Source organism: Chlamydotis macqueenii, chromosome 1 (assembly GCF_036417535.1).
Source record: "Chlamydotis macqueenii isolate bChlMac1 chromosome 1, bChlMac1.mat, whole genome shotgun sequence".
NCBI classification, from domain to species: domain Eukaryota; kingdom Metazoa; phylum Chordata; class Aves; order Otidiformes; family Otididae; genus Chlamydotis; species Chlamydotis macqueenii.
In genome coordinates this window covers 86426412-86442959 of record NC_141556.1, presented here as the reverse complement: position 1 = coordinate 86442959, position 16548 = coordinate 86426412, and the positions used below count along the sequence as shown (strand labels likewise).

Sequence of the window (16548 nt, the reverse complement as noted above, 5' to 3'; positions counted from 1 at the left end):
TTCATTTGAATCCAGGAGCCTTCTCCTTCCTTTTCCCTGTGGGTCCTGTGCCCTTAGCTCAGCAGTCATACTCCTCTGCTGTTTCCCAGTCCTGCGTTTTCTTGCAGAGCAAGACCAGCTGGCTTTTTTCCTGAGTCTTAAAAGGGCCCACGTGCACTCTCAGGGAAGCCCTCCAGTCAGGGCTGTGAGTAGGGGAAAAGCCTGAGGAAATATGAATAGTGTTTTATTCTCATGACGGTGATCAGCTGTCTTGTCTTCCTTGTTCCTGCAGAGAGCCTCATATCGTCGGGCTGAGCAAGAGGATCCCATCGACCATTTTTCATGTCAGCAGTCTGCAGGTGGTAAAGAGACCACTACAAGAGTTCTTTCCGTGTCAGAGCCTTGCTGTGAAAAACATGTACCACATTTCCAGCCAGATTTTGGTTTTAATTTAGAGCCACTGGTCATCCTTACGCTCCTTTTCTGGAGTAGACAACTTGCCTCTATTCCACATCTTCTCCTCATGGGGTTGTACCATTTCTCTAGCCTAGTGCTCTACTATGCCTGATACAAGATCCCTAAGGAAAGGCACTTGAGAGACAGGGCATTGTATGGAAGCTTCCTGTGAACACGAGCTAAGGACATCCTGAGCTGGCAAGCGTACCCGGGCCATCATATTCAAAAGCAGTGAGGAGCTGATCCTCCACAAATTACCTAATCCCTACTTGAACTAATTTATACTCCTAGTCTCCACAACATCCTCTAACAATAATTTTGCCATCTTTTGTTCTACCATGAAAAATGAATTTCCTTTTTCTTTCAGTAAAATTGCTGCCTGAGCTTACCACTGCTTCCTTTGGATTAGGTAAAATAGATCAAACACCTCAAGATATGTACATTCGAAAGCAAGATCTCCAGGGCCCAAGTCAGTTTTGTTGGTTTTCTTTTTTTTTTTTTTTTAGCACTCTTCTAAATCCTTTTCCATTTTTTTCACATCCTTTTTTGAATCATGGACACATTCCAGTAACTTGTGCTGTAAACAGAGGTAACACAATCTGCTCGCTCTTTGAGATCCCATTTTATAGAGCATGGTATCATGCATCTCCCTCCCTGGAGTCTTGTCTTCCCAGGATACCGTATTCTGTTCTGGAAGTGTGATCCACATACTTCGTTCCTCAACATATAACCTTATGTTTTAATTCTGAGCGTGATTTTACCAGTGGTCTTAGCAGGCAGTTGCTTCCTATTAACCTTGCCAAATATGAAGTGTGCACCATGCCAGGAGAGATAGTCATGCCTGCAGAGCTGTGAAGTCCTCTTAACCACATTTTGGCAGCGTAAGACAGCCATGGACATCAGAAAGCAGTTGGATATTGGACAAATCTTGTGGCAGCCTAGCACTGGAAGCCTCACAGAGTCTGAATTTCTAGGATGCTTGCATCTCATCAACAAAGGGTCTGAAATATTTACACAGGACACAAAAGCATTAACTGCTTTATCTTCTACTCTCATGCATGCTGTACAGGTAGAGAGGGTCCTTTGGTCTTTTGTGGCTTTCTGAGAAAAAAAGTAGCAGAGAAACCCATTACAGTGGAGAGAACACTGCTTGGCGTTGCCTGTTCACCTCCTGGAGAACAGGACTTGACATCTGCAAACAGAAACTTCTTAGAACCAGGAAAAATTGTAAACAGCACCAAACAAACAAACAAACAAACAACAACAAAAAAAGCTTAAACCTATGTTTTCCCCATGTGACCTTAATTGGACCCCAGTGACTGACTCCTGGCAGAACTTCCTAATATTTAGTTTATTGGATCTCCATCTTGGGAACCCAGATCTTCCTGTAGTGCTGTGACTAACAAGTGGGTTTATTTGATTTTGCATTTTTTCTTAGTGGGGCAGTAGAAGCTATCTTACAAAACAATGCAATGAAGTACCAAATGGAGAGGAAATTGAAAAAACAGCTCAGCTGCCACCAGACTCTGAATTGCAGGCCATCACACAATCATGTTAATCCAGCATAAATGCATAGTGTTGCAGAAAGGGACAATCCCATCTTCCCTTTCCTCTCGCCTGCTGCCTCTCTTTGTCAACACTGATGAGCATCAGAGAATTGATCCAGCTGAAAACTAAACTATAAAGAAATAAATCCATTTTGATTTAAAATGAGCCCTTCCAGTTTAAAAATGCACCATCTCCCTCCCTAGCAATTTTTGTTCAAAGTGGTTGAGTGGTTGAGATTTTATTCTCTTCAGGAGTGTTCTGGAGCACTGCTGTCCCCTTCCTTGCTGTGCCATCATCCACATGAACCTTCCCAGGGATTGTATTCTTCTGGAAATGACTTCTCATAGAATCGCATGCTCCTTTAGTTACCCTCTACTTTTTTATATCTAGCTTTCCCACTAAGAAAGAAGTAACGTGTTCTTTATTGATAAGAATTTGCCTGTAGCTTCCAGAGCTTCACTGTACCATAGGATATGGGCTCATGTTCTCCTGCCATGATGCACCATGGACCACAGCACATGGACCAGATCTACTTTTTCATAGTTCCTGAGGACACAGAATCAGCTGTTGGAACGTCTTACACCAGCAGACACAGCCCACATCTGTTCTGGAGATCCCTCAGGCCAAAACATCTCTCAGGAAACACAGTCGTACAGTCTCCCTGCAAAACTGTCAAGAGACTGGCCAACTGAAGAAGCCACACCTAAGAAGGGGCTTGTGTGTAATCTGTTAGGGGAATCTGGATGCCCTGGTTTCACTACATGTCCAGCATCATCCTCCCAGACTGTCCTGACACCGCTCTACTACCAATCTTGGTGCTGACAGCTCTTTCAGAGGTCTTGTTTGCTGGCCATTTCTGCCAGTGCTCACCCACTTTCTGGACTGCCCCTGATATCCAGCACTGGTCTGTCATCCAGCTCTGCTGTCAGCACTGGAGCTTCCAGCCCTCCAGGGCCCAATGACCCTGCAGGTAGTCAGACCCCTTCTCTCCAGCTACCCCTGGGAGAACCATGCCTTGGGAGTCCCACTTTCAGGCCAAGGTTCAGCTTCTATCAGAGTGCTCCTCAGCTCCTTTCAGCCTCATACTTGAGTCAAGGGAATCTTTTAGGACCGTTCTGCTACTGCCCCAGCCTCACTCAGTGACACGTGGCACATTGGGTCAGTGTCTGACTCCTTCACCTCACTGCCGGCTCACTGTAATGGAGAGCTTTCTTCTCACATCTGGCATGCTTCTCTGCTCCCTTGCATGCATTGGGCTCTTGGGTACCTCTTTGCTCTTGAGAAAACTCACTGCAACCCTGGGACACTTGGGAGGCTATCACATCTTCCATTGGATTAAAAGCACAGCATGAATGCTGCAATGAGAAGTGAGTCAAAATGTAACCTAGCTTGCTGCATGAATTTTTCTAGTTTATCTGCTTTGCCCTCTGTGTTGCAAAACACAGAGGCTGTGGCATCAAAGACATCGGTTAATGAGATGCTGGCCAGGGTACTGGCATCCATCACCATCTCCACAGGTAGTTGTGGATGTCCAAAGAGGATCCCATTTCTCCCCCAGAAAGGATCTGGAGGCCTTTTGAAAGAGAACAGTAGCACACTTCTCTACAGCTAATGCTGGCCAGATACAAGATGTTAGCTGCCAAATATGCCCATGAATGCTGCAGACTTTCTTCAGTGATTAAATCACAGGAGATTTTTAGCAGTACCCTCAATGTTGTTCCTGACTTTCTAATTCAGGTTTCTCTGGGACATTCAGCTATCTGCTGAGGATTGTCAAAAGGTCACTTGTCTTTTAGCACTGTAAAGAAAGAGGCTGCAGATTTGTCCAGAGGCTCCATAAAGCTTGGCTTTCCTACAGGTGTTCCCACAGGATTCTGGGAAGCAAGAAACCGCTAGACTCTCCTCAGCTCCACATCAGAGACCTGTGGTAACTCAGGCACTGCCTATTCAGCAAATTCTCTAAAAAGGACCTTTTCAAAAGAGCCTCCCAATAAATATCAGGCAGCCAGCCACTCTTCCTCCTCCTAGCACTTGTGCAGAGGCACATTTTGGTTTTGCCCAGATCTACTGGGAGATATGAACTTTCTCTTTTCAAATCCTCTTCTCCTCACCCTTTTTTGGGAGGGTCACTTCAGATAAATGAGTTCCTCCTTCAAGTCCACTCTCTTGACGTGTGGCATACGCTGGCCCTGGGAAGATGACATGCTGCTGCCAGGCATTGCGGAGGGACAAAAGTCTTCCTTCCTTCCAAGGAAGGAAGCACATTTCGTACTCACCCTGGCAGGCTGAGAGAGTTGGGGCTGTTCAGCCTGGAGAAGAGAAGGCTCCAGGGAGACCTTATAGTGGCCTTCCAATACCTACAGGGGGCCTTCAGGAAAGATTGGGAGAAACTCTTCAGTAGGGCCTGTTGTGAAAGGTCAAGGGGTAATGGTTTTAAAATAGAGGGAGGTAGATTCAGATTAGACATCAGGACAATTTTTTTTTACAATGAGGGTTGTAGAGCACTGGAACAGGCTGCCCAGAGAAGCTGTGGATGCCCCATCCCTGGAAACATTCAAGGCCAGGTTGGATGAGGCTCTGAGCAACCTGATCTAGTCGAAGATGTCCCAGCTCCTTGCAGGGGGGTTGGACTAGATGACCTTTAAAGGTCCCTTCTAACCCAAACCATTCTATGATTGTTCTATGATTCTAAGCTGAGCAAAATTTCATATACTGAATGGATCTCAGGTTGGCACCTTGGTGGAAACCATCACGGCCCCTTGTGGGGCAAGAGTGGCTTGCATCCCTCTACCTCAGGCGTGCCTGTTTTGACACACTTCCACATTGTGCATCTCACACAAAGCCTGCCAAGCCATGGGCACTGGCTTTTTCTGGTTCAGGGTTCTGCTGCTTGGCCCCTTGGCAGCCACAAGGTGTTGGCGCGGGAACCACTGCATCTGTACCAAGAGCCCAGAGAAGGGCAGCTCCACTACTTCCCCTCTGGAGCTGAGCTTAGGTCTCTTTTAGCTCCCTGAGCTTCCCAGTCAGTGCCAGAAGTGTCATGGTTTATGCCAGCCTGAGCCCTGGAAACCCCGTTGCCTGTCCGGGTGCCTCCTGAGTACCGACCTGCCCGGCAGCTTTTGCTCTACACCACATCCCCAGCTAGACCTTCCCTTCTGCCTCCTCAGGCGTGGCTGCTTTCTGTTTACAGTCCCTTGCCACAAAGCTATTAGTTATATCTTATTAGCAAGTAACTTCTTTTTGCTTGTTATGTTTGTTTTAGCTCTGGGCAAACAGCAATCAGGACGTTTTACGTGAGGTCCTTTCGGTGAGCGCTCGATCTCAGGAACACCCAGACCAGCTGCTCTCAAGTTGCACAGCTGATAACCCAGTCTTTAAGCCACGGCACAATTTCTTAGTTAAAGTCTGCAAATAAATTATAGAGCACCTCTTCAGCGTAAAGCAGAAGATTGTGACTAGCTCCCGACTTGCTGCTGCAAGGACCAAAACATGAAAGAGAAAAACATGGTATCACAGAAATCTGGAAACACAACGGAAAATTCCTTCAGCAAAACCAACTCAATGATACTGCAGAAGAGTGTTTTCTATTCCTATTTTTCTTGTTAAGTGTAGTTTGCACCCATAAGACACGCCAAGAGAGACAAGAAAAGTAATGTATTAAGGTTGTGTGCAAGGTGACTGCTGTGGGTAAGTCTGGAACCTGGCTGAAGCTAGCTAATGCCTAACACGGACAAAGGAGTATTTAGTGAGCTGGTTTTCTGTACCCCTGTGCTGGGCTACTCCTGTTGTAGCCTGCCCCTCATTCCCCATGGCTCTGCCAGGGTCCCACACGTCCCTGTCAGCCCCTCTGCCCAGGGGACACATGCAGGCGGTTCTGAGAAGATGCTCCCTGTGCTGATCTTGCTCCGGTCATTGTTATTTCTGCGGTGGGGTCCTGTTCTGGGAGATGACGAAAATGTCTTTCAAGGGAGTCAGCATTTAAAATGGGACGTTAGAGAGAAACGTCACAGGTGTCTTCGCTAAAGATAGCCCGGCGCTGAGTAAAACAGTGCCTCCAAAACCTTCATTTCAAAACATGCTCACTCAGCATAATAACCCCTCAGCCCCAAACACCCCTCAGTGCCAGATAGCCCCTGTCACTGTCCTGGGCTCTCCACCAGTTCCTGGTGACCGCTCTTGGGAAGCTGCAGCAGGATAGGAATATGTCTCTCTCCTTCGCCAGTTCTTACAAGAATGAAGCATTTCCTAGAGCACGGACTCAGTTAAGCGTGGTTTTGGGGAACAGTGCCATGGCACCGAGGCTGAGAGCGCAGAGCGGGTTGGGATGGAGAGGGAGAGTAGCGATCTTGGTATGTCCCCTGGGCAAAGCCAGGGGAGGGGGAGCAGATGACACTGGGTTGCAGAGCTGTACGTGTCTCCCCACCACGGTTCCATCTCCCTTCTCTCTCTCTCTCTCTCTCTCGTCTTCACCCACACACTCACACCATTCTCACACTGCTGATTCAGGGGAAAGAGAGGTTGATGCTTTCTGCTTGGACTGGGCACCACAAACTGTTTTTCTTGAACAGGAGGAAAAAACACCTCCCGCCAACTGTCACACATTCTCCCCCATCTTCTTTCCTCTCTTCCTCTCTCGTGCGATCCCATGGGCTGTGTAACACAGAGGTCATGAAGGAGCACTGCCAAGTGGTCCCCCAGGGACAATGAGGCACACAAGGTTGCACCAGGTTCTCGTACACCGATCCCACTCCTCAGGAGGCTGAAGGGCCATGCGTGATAAAAGAGGTGAGAGCCAACAGCCGTCACCACAACAGGGAGCTGCTGAAGCAAGGCGTACCGCTTGCTCTCTTTTATCCACTACCGTCACTACCCAGCTGAAGATAACTAGAGAGCAAGCAAGGATCCTTCCACAGCGAAGAAGCGGCCACTCTGAGTCACCTCCTTCCCTCACCCCCAGGAAAAGCCCCAGCCCAGCCCTCGGGGGTGAGCCACTGAGGGGCTTGGGTGTCTGACACCTGTCATGAAGGGCTGATTAAGTCCGAAAGAGTCAGAGCCAGTGGGCTGCTGGAAAGTGTGAGCCACAACAGTGGGGGTTCTCTGAGGCAAAAAGGGCCCCAGGATGAGGCACACGAGTGGAAATGTATTACCCTATGCAAAGCTCAGCAGCTACAGGGGAGCTAGGACGAGCCCCCTCAGTGATGAGCTCGAGTGGGTTTTCCCCAGTACTACTGGAAGATGATGGTCCCTTCCTCACACTCCTCACAGTGCCACAGCATGCAGCCCATCTTCTCAGTGCTGGTTGCTTCTGGATGCTCCTCTCCACCTCCTCGGACCACCTCAGCTTTGTCCCATATTGCCCCTGTACTCTGGATTGATGGGTCATGTGTGCTCTGGTTGGCGCTCACTACAGACCCTTCCTTCATGCTGCCTGTGAATTGGCCAACGAAAAAAAGCCAAGAAACCAGCACATTAGAAGGATTAAAGAAGGAAAACAACAACAACAACAACAACAAAAACAAACAACAAAAAAGAACAGCAGAAAAAAAGACAAACATGTTCTCAAAAGCCCTGAAACAATTAGAGAAAAGCTGTAGGAGGCGGAAAGATCAAACCAAAAAAGGTAAGAGATCAAAGAAAAACATGAAGGGCACTTGCTGGGAAGTGTCTTCTACACTTTTTCCACTGTCTATGTAGAAGCGAAACTTGTAAGAAAAACAACAGCGACCCAAAGAATTTCCACTAAAAGATGCTTAGAGCAGTGTCTCTGGTCCCTCCCTCGTCTCTCTCACTGGCTTCAGCTCTGCCTTCACGTGCCCCAGACTTATTGTACTGGTTTCTTGGCTGTGACGCATCTTCTTAGTGATATGAGAAAATTAGCTGCCCACCTGCAATATAAGGGCATCTAGGGAAATGCTTTGATCAGACAGAGAGACAGCACGACAGCAAGCACATCCAGCTGATCCCCCACCTTGGCTCATCCAGCCACTCTCACATCTGCTTTGCCCATGCCTCATTTTTTGCTTATCTCCTAAAGCTTCGGACCCGAGTGGGAAGACACAGCCCCTCACCTCTCCTGGATGCCACCATGAGGCCGGTGTCCCCGGTGCTGTTACTCACCTTCGCTCTGCTGGCTTTCAATGGTAAGAGGGGCTGAACGTGTCAGGGAGGGCAGAGTAGCTCACTGAGCTGGGTCTGGGTATCTCTTGGTCCCTGACAGGTCTGGAAGGGAGAATCTGTCCCCTTCTAACCCCACTGAAGGCAGTCAGATATTGCCCTCTGCTCCATGAGTCCCACCCTTTGCTCAGCTCTCATTCTCATTACAGCTGGCCACATCCTGCCAGGCATAACAGAGGGAGAAAGCAGGGAGCAGAAAGTGTGGGCCAGAGCGGGGAGTTCAGCCGTGCTGCCTTGCCACCTGAGCCCCAGAAAGACGTGGAAGCAGCTGCCCGACAAGACATCTGTGCTGTGGAAGCGGCATGGGGGAAGGTACACCACAGCCAAGACAGATCTGTGTCCTTGTGGGGACTGGGGAGGGCGGGAGACACTTTGAGCCCCCTTTCTCCTTCTCCACATTCCCTCCTTCCCGCCCCCTCACCCTTGATCTTGCCTTTGCCTCCAGCATGAGCCACTCACTTGTCCCTCTCCCAGCGCCCTCCAGGAGCCACATGTGGTGCTGGAGGTGGGGTACTCAGGCCTCCGGAAGACAGCACTGCCCATGAGACCTCGGGTGTCAGTTCAGGACTCTGCCTTACGCCATGGCAATTTCTCCCTGCGAATCGACCCTGTCCGGAGCGAGGATGCCGGGCTGTATGAGGCATGGGTGTCATACAACATGGAGATTCAGAGCTGCCACGTGGAGCTGGTGGTAATTACAGGTAGGAGAAGATGGAAAACCATAGAGAACCTTGATTTTAGGTCCAGGAAGGCTGTAAGGGTGGGACGGGTTGGGGATGCCATGTTTGGCAGGGCAGGTTAGAGTACAGGCAGCAGCCTCCCGAAAGTGCACGGCTTCCTGCTGTTTCCTCTCAACTCTGGAGAGAGGGCTGCCTGAGGGACAAAGCTAGGGCAGGAGGGGCATAAAGGGGTGGTTTGGCAGTCCCCCTGTGATCTTAGCTTCTCCCTCATAATTTCTTTTTCTTGCAGTAACGCTCAGTCCACCCAGCCCTGTGGTAGAAAGTGAGCCGCTCTTGTTGAGCTGCAACTCCAGCCACCGGGCCAGCCTTGTGGAGACACGCTGGTTCCACAATGGGCGCCTGGTTCCCACCTCCAGGACCTTCTGTTCCTTGCATGGGGCTCTCTCCATCCCCCGGCCAGCCATGAGTGATGCGGGCTCCTGGCGCTGCCAGCTCAGATACTCCGATAACGAGATCATTTCTGCTACATACAACCTGCAAATTCTAGGTGAGCTCAGCCTCTGTGTTGATACTCCAGCATCCCCCAGTTGCTCCCTTTGATGTGACTGATCAACCCCAGTGGCTCCAGCTTCCCAGGCCATTGTCACCTCCCTGCGGAGCTCTTTCTAGCCACCACCCCACATTGTGCTCTCTCTCTGGCTCAGGTTTTGTCGGCCCAACCAACCCTGTGATCTATGCTGCAGCTGGCTCTGCAGCCGATCTACCGTGCATCCTGAGCTACCCTCCCAGTGCCTTTGGGATCAGCGTGGTGACAGCCCACTGGAGCCGCTTTGCAGGAGGTCACTTGAAAGACTGGGGCATCTCCCAGAATTCGAGCCGCAGAAGCTTCCCCCTTCGTCTCCCTGCGGTGGGGCCAGGTGATGCAGGGCAGTATCGCTGTGCTGTCTCTGTCGGCAGCAGGACAATCAGCAGAGACGTGACCTTGGCGGTGGTTACAGGTGAGAGGAGAGACAGGGAGGTGCATCACCCCTCTGGGGTCCCCCACCACTTGCAGATAAACTTCCCTGCATGTCAGTGCAGTGAGCGTGGGTTGCTCCTGCTTGTAAGTTCTCACAGAGTAGGAAACGATCTCTATTCAGGTCATTGCACTGCACTGGACTCTGCTGAAAGCAGGGGTTTTCCTGGGTAACTTGATTATTACTCTTAAGACTGAGGAAGACAAAGAAAATAAATTAGAGGAAGTAATAAAGTGGGAGTGTAATAGAAGAAGGAGGGATGAGGAAGAGATGTGGACCTGCCTGCCATCTTTCCTGAGGGTATTTTTTTTTTTCTTTTCTGCAGTCACTCCGAGCATCCAAGGACCAATTTCTGAGGGGTCTCACTTGCTGCTCATCTGCAGCGTCACACACCCCCGGGGATATGAACGTTTCCAGTGGAAGCACTTCGACTCGACCCCGACTAATAGAAGGCTGGCTGTGGCTACCTCCCGTAACCTGGAGGGCCATAGGTCCCAGACAGGCCCTACCTTGGAAATACCCCGAGTATCACAAAAGGATACGGGCATGTGGGAATGCAGCGTGTATGGCCCAGAAGGCAGACTGGGAGCAGTGCAGTATGGGCTGCAGATCACAGGTACTCCATGCATCTGTAAGGGATCCCTTCTTCTCACTCTATTCAATTTCCTGGTGCCCTTTCCTCTCTCAGCCTCACTCCCCCTTTGGCTGCTTGGATCCCATCTTCTTGTCATCCCGTCTTAGCTCTCGCCAGTTTCTCTTGTTGCTCCTTCCAGTTCCCCGCACCCTTTTCCAGTTTGCCTCTCTTTGTGTAGTCCCAGCCTTGCCCCAGTGCAAAATCAACTCGTCCCTCCTTCCAAACTGTGGTTTCTCCTCACAGGTGCCCAGGTCTCCAGCCCTCCCATCATCTTCAGTGGGCAGGTTACTTTTGGGCTCACACTCACCCTCTTCTTCCTGCTCACAGTCTGTGTTCTGGCTCTGGCCCTGCAAAAAAGGGTAAGTGTCCACCACCTCATTTCTGTTATTTTCCCTGTAGATCATCCCTTATTTGACCTTCCCCTGGGCACCCTAGAGACAGCAGTGACATGTCTCATGGACACAGCAGCCAGAGGAAGAATGGGGCTTGCACAGCCTGCTGAGCGAGGGTGTCAGGGACATGTAGTAAAAGCTGTATCTTGGGCATTGGCAGGTCTGGCTAACTGTGGCATTTGTCTGGGGGCAGGTCAGACACTGCAGAGGAGGGGTAAATCCTCCTAGGAGACAACCACAGCCCAGCCTTGAAAAGCTTCTTGTTAATTCTTGCAGAGATCAAGCCACACTGTAATAGAGGAGGGTTAATTTCCAGGCTTCTGTAGGTGTTCTCTCTCTCATTCCTTATCTGAATGCTTTGATGTGAGCCTCCTGTTCCATACAAATGCCTGGTGGTCCCCAGACACCAATCTCGATGCAGGTCTGTTGTTGCTGGCTCAGCCCTCACGCCTCGACTGTCTGCTTCTGGCGAGGTACTGCCCTTGGTTCGCTCAGCTTGTTTCAGTATCTCGCCTTCCGAAAACTCCGTCTTGCCTTTATCATGCCAAAGACCAGGGGACTGATCCTTCCCCAGCATGCCACTGGAAAAAAACTGCAAACAAGTCAGACTCTTTCTAGGCAGTTTTCATGCTGTTTCTCTGCAACTGAATTACATGGAAAATTCTTCCCTCAGGGTTTCTCTTTGCTGACAAGGGACACCTTTCGTGAGTAGCTGTGATGTAGTTGCCTTCCACTCAGCTTCTTGGAAAGGGCCCACAGTGAAAATCCCCTTCTGGTGCAGAAGGGGCCAGGGACTCAGAGTGATCTCAGGTTGGGAGAACTTGCCCTGGACAGAGCTGGGTGCCTTGAACCTGCCTTGAGCTGAAGATGAGGGATGTGACAGCATTGATGCCAATTCTTAGCAAATCTCAGTAGCTGAACGCTGAAGACAGGAAACATCAGAACAGAAGCAAAATGGGCATTTACAAAAAAAAACCACTGCAGCTGCGCTCGAGAGACTTGTGACTGGTTCTTTGTCATCGGTCCTTAATCAGTACGGATGGTAAAGGATAATCTGAGGCAGAGATCTACACTTTCTGGGTGACTCTCCAGACTCTGCAAGTCCAGGACAAGATGATCAGAACTACCCTTTCTGGCATAAAACCTTGGACAGTGTAACTGTAAACCCTCAGCTAGCAGGAAATAGGATACCTGGGTGTCAAGCTCTGCTAGCTCAAACAGCTCTAATCCAGCCAGGATACTTATCGCCTCAAAGCATTTGTATATGCCCTCACAGCCCTGCTTTGCCAAGGAAGCAAAGCTCTGCTGCAGCACAGGTCCTCCATCCACTCATGGTCCTCCTGCCCTCCTCTGCACACTCTCCGCAGTGGGCTCATCCTTTGTGAAAGTGCAGATGAGGTAGCTTGAGCTGTTCTCTTGTTCTCTCCCTCTCTCTGCTGGCCTTCTCTGAGATTACACTTGTTCTTCTTGCACTGCTTGAACACTAGCTGCTCACCGGCATCCCTTCATGGGCTGATTGCCCACACACTAGGAATCCCTGTTCCGATCCCCTGAACCTATCAACGTCCGGTCTGTACTGTTACATTTCATTCACCCTCCATTCTCCTAAAATACCTGGGTCTCAGGTGACATTTTCATCCTCTTTCTTCTAAATGAGGCTCCTCAACTTTATTAGCACTTTCACACTCTCCGTGCCATTAATGATTGGACCCACAACTGATCTCTGAAGACTTGTGCTTATCATTTCTCTACAGCCTGGAAGAAACCTGTCAGCAAAATTGTCGTCCCTTCCTCTCAGCTGAGATCACACCTACCATACCATTCTTTTACTAATCTCATCTTTCCAGTCGTATTGATTGCCTGCATGTCACCATTTACTTTATCGTTATCAGGAGCCTTGAGATCCACCTCTTTTTGGTTGTCTAGAAAGTCACTTGTGAAAGACAAGACAGTGAAAGTTGTTCTGTCTTTAATTCGTTTTTATCTCATTTTGCTTGAACCTTCATGCCTTTAAGTATTCTCTCTGAAAAGGTGGTGTAAAATCTGGCATACCATTGAACCTGACAATGGCCTGACCATTGTCCAGATCATTCTCTGCTCTCTCTTAAGCATGTCCTGTCTTTGTTTTTCCTTATGCCCATGACACCACACAGGATAGTGTTGACCCAGCCTTCCCTAGAAGAAATTGTATGTCTCAGAGAGTGAGACTAGGGCTCTTGCCTGGCTCTAGGGGTTAATGGGAGCCTTGTGGCTGCAAGCAGTAGGACCATGTCTTCCATGGCAGGGAGAAGCCCAGACTTGTGCTATTCAGTCTCCCTCCCATGCCTGATATTGCCCCTTTCTTCCTTTTCAGGCACAGTCTCCTGCCTTCCCAGCACTGGAAGGGATGGTTGCAGTCACTTTGCCAAGCAAGAAGGAGATGGAGGAGAACGAGAAAGAGAAGATCCAGCAAACTGAGTGCTGATGGGAGCAGGGACACCAGGCCCAGTCTGCATGGGAGGATGAAACTCTGTGTGCCATGCTGCAGAGAGATGGGCACCATGCAGACCTCTCAGGAAGGTCTAAGGATGGCATGAATGTAGCAGGAGGCCATGGAGAGGCTACACAGAGGGGCTGGAAGATGCGTAGCAGAGCAAGACGAGACTCACCACTGCAGTAAGGTGGCAGGCAGCACAGATGCTTTGGAGCTGTTGGGAGTATTTGAGCCAGTAGCCTTTGCCTGCTTCAGTGCCACTTGTCTCTCCCACCCTTTGCCCCTCCTTCACAGCCCCTCTCACAGCCTTTCACTGGTGGGACACTTAAATGCAGGAGATGGCTGGACCTCTGCTCCCCTGCAGCCTGATGGTGTTTTCTGCCCCCTGCCCACTTTCTTCTCCCTCTCTCCACGTTGCCCTGCTCTTGCACTCATTCAGTGGCAGAGGGGACCCCACAGAGGACTGCACATGTTGCACGTTTTCAGCATTTTATTTTATTAGAAATTCATTTTAGAACCTAAAATAAATCTCTCTGCCAAAAAAAAAAAAACCACTGTCCCCTGTGTGTGCTTGTGGAGGATCGTGCCTATTGACAGCTCTGGGTGTACCTCTCTTCGTGTGTGAAGCAGCTTCTGAGGACTTTGCTGCCTTCTCTTTCTCTTTCAGTTCTGTTTTACTGAAGTTGCCTGTTCATTTCTGACATTTTGACAGTGGGGAAGGGGAAATTAAATGCCACTAGAGAAGAAAGAATCACAGGTTCAATCTCTCCTTTTTGCTGTGCTTCAGAGTATTTTTTTCCCCCTGTCTGGCTCTCCCTGTGCGTTCATTCATTTATTCCTTCTCTCAGTCCTCACATTTTCCTGATAGATCGCCTATTGCTGTTAGGGCTCTGTGTCACTCTCCTCTGGCTAAGGATGTATTTACTAGCATAAACATGAGTCTGCCAGGTCCCATTTCCCATGACTCTCACTGTTTAGGTTTCACCTAGTTAGAGAATGCTCTTCACCTACTCTTCAATCAGCCATGGAGGACTATGGTACTGCTCTTGAACACTCATTGCATGCCACCCCAGAAGAACACCTCTTGAATAAAGAGAATCACACGTGTGATTTCTCCCATATGGGTCACTGGGCTGCGGTTGCTCAAGCAAGGATGTGGTGGTACAAAAGTGAAGCTCTCAGTGTTTAGAAAGAGACTTGACTTGAGCAGAGGGCTTCACCACAGGCCAGCTGTTCATTATTTTAGCAGGAATGTGAAGAGGCCTTCTTGGTGTGCAGCTCTCACCTTCCCCCCAGAGTTTCAGGCACAGAGGTAATGAATGCACTCTGGGATCCTCAGACTGCAGGTAGTGGAGTAGCACCCAAAAAGGCCGACTAGCCCACCCTGGTAGCACGTCTGGACTCCACAGCTCTTTAACTACGCAGCTAGCCATGTCGAGGTAGACTTGTGAGGTAGACTTGTCTGCTTCAACTGCCTCATGCAGTTTCAGGCAGACACTGAAACCCCACCAACGTAAGGAAGAACAGTCCAGCCTGGTACCAGGCGTCTTCCTAGGCAAATGATAATGTTGCAATTTTTTCAAGTTGGGAGTGATCTGTCTGAGTCAGACTCCTCTCTGCCAGATGTTTGGAGATAGAGGAAAGGTGGGTTAGCCCCAGTGGGGTTAAGGAGCAATCCAATATTCACCAGGACCACATGATACCCTCTCTCAGAGCCTGACAGCGGTTTGCTCCCTCTTCTCATGCACAATGGGATGCTCTCTCCTCCTGTAATACTTTTAGCACTGCCTGTTACCAGCCTGGATGTTCTCATTGCTCAGATGTGTGCCCGGTCTGTCTTTAAATCTCGCTGTTTTCTTGTACTCTCTGACTTCCTCTGGCAATCAGACCTCCGGTCTGCTTATTCACTGTGTGAAAATGGTTCATCTTTATCAGTTCTGAATTCAAAGCTTTCCGCTTTCATCATCTGTTTTCTTTTCTCCTGCCACAAAGGCTGGAAGCAAAGGGACTCCCAGTCTATCATCTCTTGGCCGGTCATTGTTCTACAGCCTTTTATCACATCCCTTTTTTCTTAGTTTCCCATCCCCTTGTGACTCATTACCCTTCAGGTACAAATCCTAGATTTTGGGGACTTTCCCCCTGGCAGTTTGCTGAGGCCAGGGAGACTGAGGCATGGTCAACTCTCCTTGGATCCTTTGCTCTGGAAGAAGAAGCAGCAGCCCAGGTGGGGCGGGAGCAGTGCTGGCTGACATGGAGGCATGGTGCCCTTCTCCACATTACTTCCATCCTGTCCTTCATGGTTCCTGACATCTTGCCTGCTCTCCTGACTGTCATTCCCCACTGAACAGCACTGAGCTTATACCGAGCTATTTGCTGTGTCCTCAGTGAAATGCCTGCCGTGATGCTCCGGGCTCTTGCCTGACCCCAGTACAGTTTTAGTAAGCTAAAGCCTAGGAGTATTTATGCAGTTCACATTTTCCCTCCAGCTACATGACTTTAGAAACAGTAAATGCTGAATTTCACTTGCCTTCCTGTCGCTGATAAGCACAGCTTTCTTACGTGTCTCCAAAGCTCTTGTCATTCTCTCATCTCCTGACAAATTGAAGTAGCTTCGTGTCATCTACATACTTGGCCTTCTTGCTGCTCACCTCCTTGAACACTTAAGTGTAAATCACGGCTTAATTCAGATACTTCTGGGCCTCACAGTTGCCTCTGACAACTGGCAGTTTAATGCTCCTCCCTGCTTCCCACCCCGCGGCCGGTCTCAGGCAAATAGTTGAGCTGTCCCGTTCGCCCCCGTATGGGGGGCTCTCACCCTGCAGCTCCAAGGGGGCAAGGAGGAGGTGTGAGCTGTTCGAAGATGCAAAATGCAAGCTGAGCACCGGATTATTTACTGTAACACAAGTACTCTTGCTTCACGACTCTTCACCAAGAACAGATGATACTTGGAGCCAGTTTGGCCAGTTATGTACGGTTACACTGCAAGACCTAGGTATGCAGTAGGCACCTCCACAACCATCGTAGTACCTGTACCAGGTCTTGAATCTACTTTCTTTGTAACTGAGAAGACAATAGTGGCTGAGGTGCATGACCTGTGTAGTTTAGGGTGACACCGTCTATAAAGGCTACAAGGCCTCAGACATGGTTGTATATAAATACAAATTCCACCAGCTCTGGGGCACTGAGAATGGTATCT

General features: G+C 49.5%; 1 protein-coding gene across 1 annotated transcript; it reads left to right on the top strand.

Moving 5' to 3' along the window:
- Positions 1 to 8068: 8068 nt before the first annotated feature.
- On the top strand, positions 8069 to 13363 carry LAG3 (lymphocyte activating 3). Its single transcript, XM_010121286.2, has 8 exons — positions 8069 to 8123; positions 8307 to 8469; positions 8632 to 8858; positions 9127 to 9384; positions 9542 to 9835; positions 10179 to 10469; positions 10731 to 10846; positions 13233 to 13363. The coding sequence occupies exons 1-8, from the start codon at positions 8069 to 8071 to the stop codon at positions 13341 to 13343; spliced, it is 1515 nt and encodes a 504-aa protein (XP_010119588.1). The 3' UTR covers positions 13344 to 13363.
- The last annotated feature ends 3185 nt before the right edge of the window (positions 13364 to 16548 follow it).

Coding starts and splice junctions, on each gene's coding strand:
- LAG3 (XM_010121286.2), top strand. CDS start 8,069: ATGAGGCCGGTGTCCCCGGTGCTGTTACTCACCTTCGCTCTGCTGGCT. Junction 8,859..9,126: donor GGAGCTGGTGGTAATTACAG/GTAGGAGAAGAT, acceptor TTTTTCTTGCAG/TAACGCTCAGTCCACCCAGC. Junction 10,847..13,232: donor CTCTGGCCCTGCAAAAAAGG/GTAAGTGTCCAC, acceptor CTTCCTTTTCAG/GCACAGTCTCCTGCCTTCCC.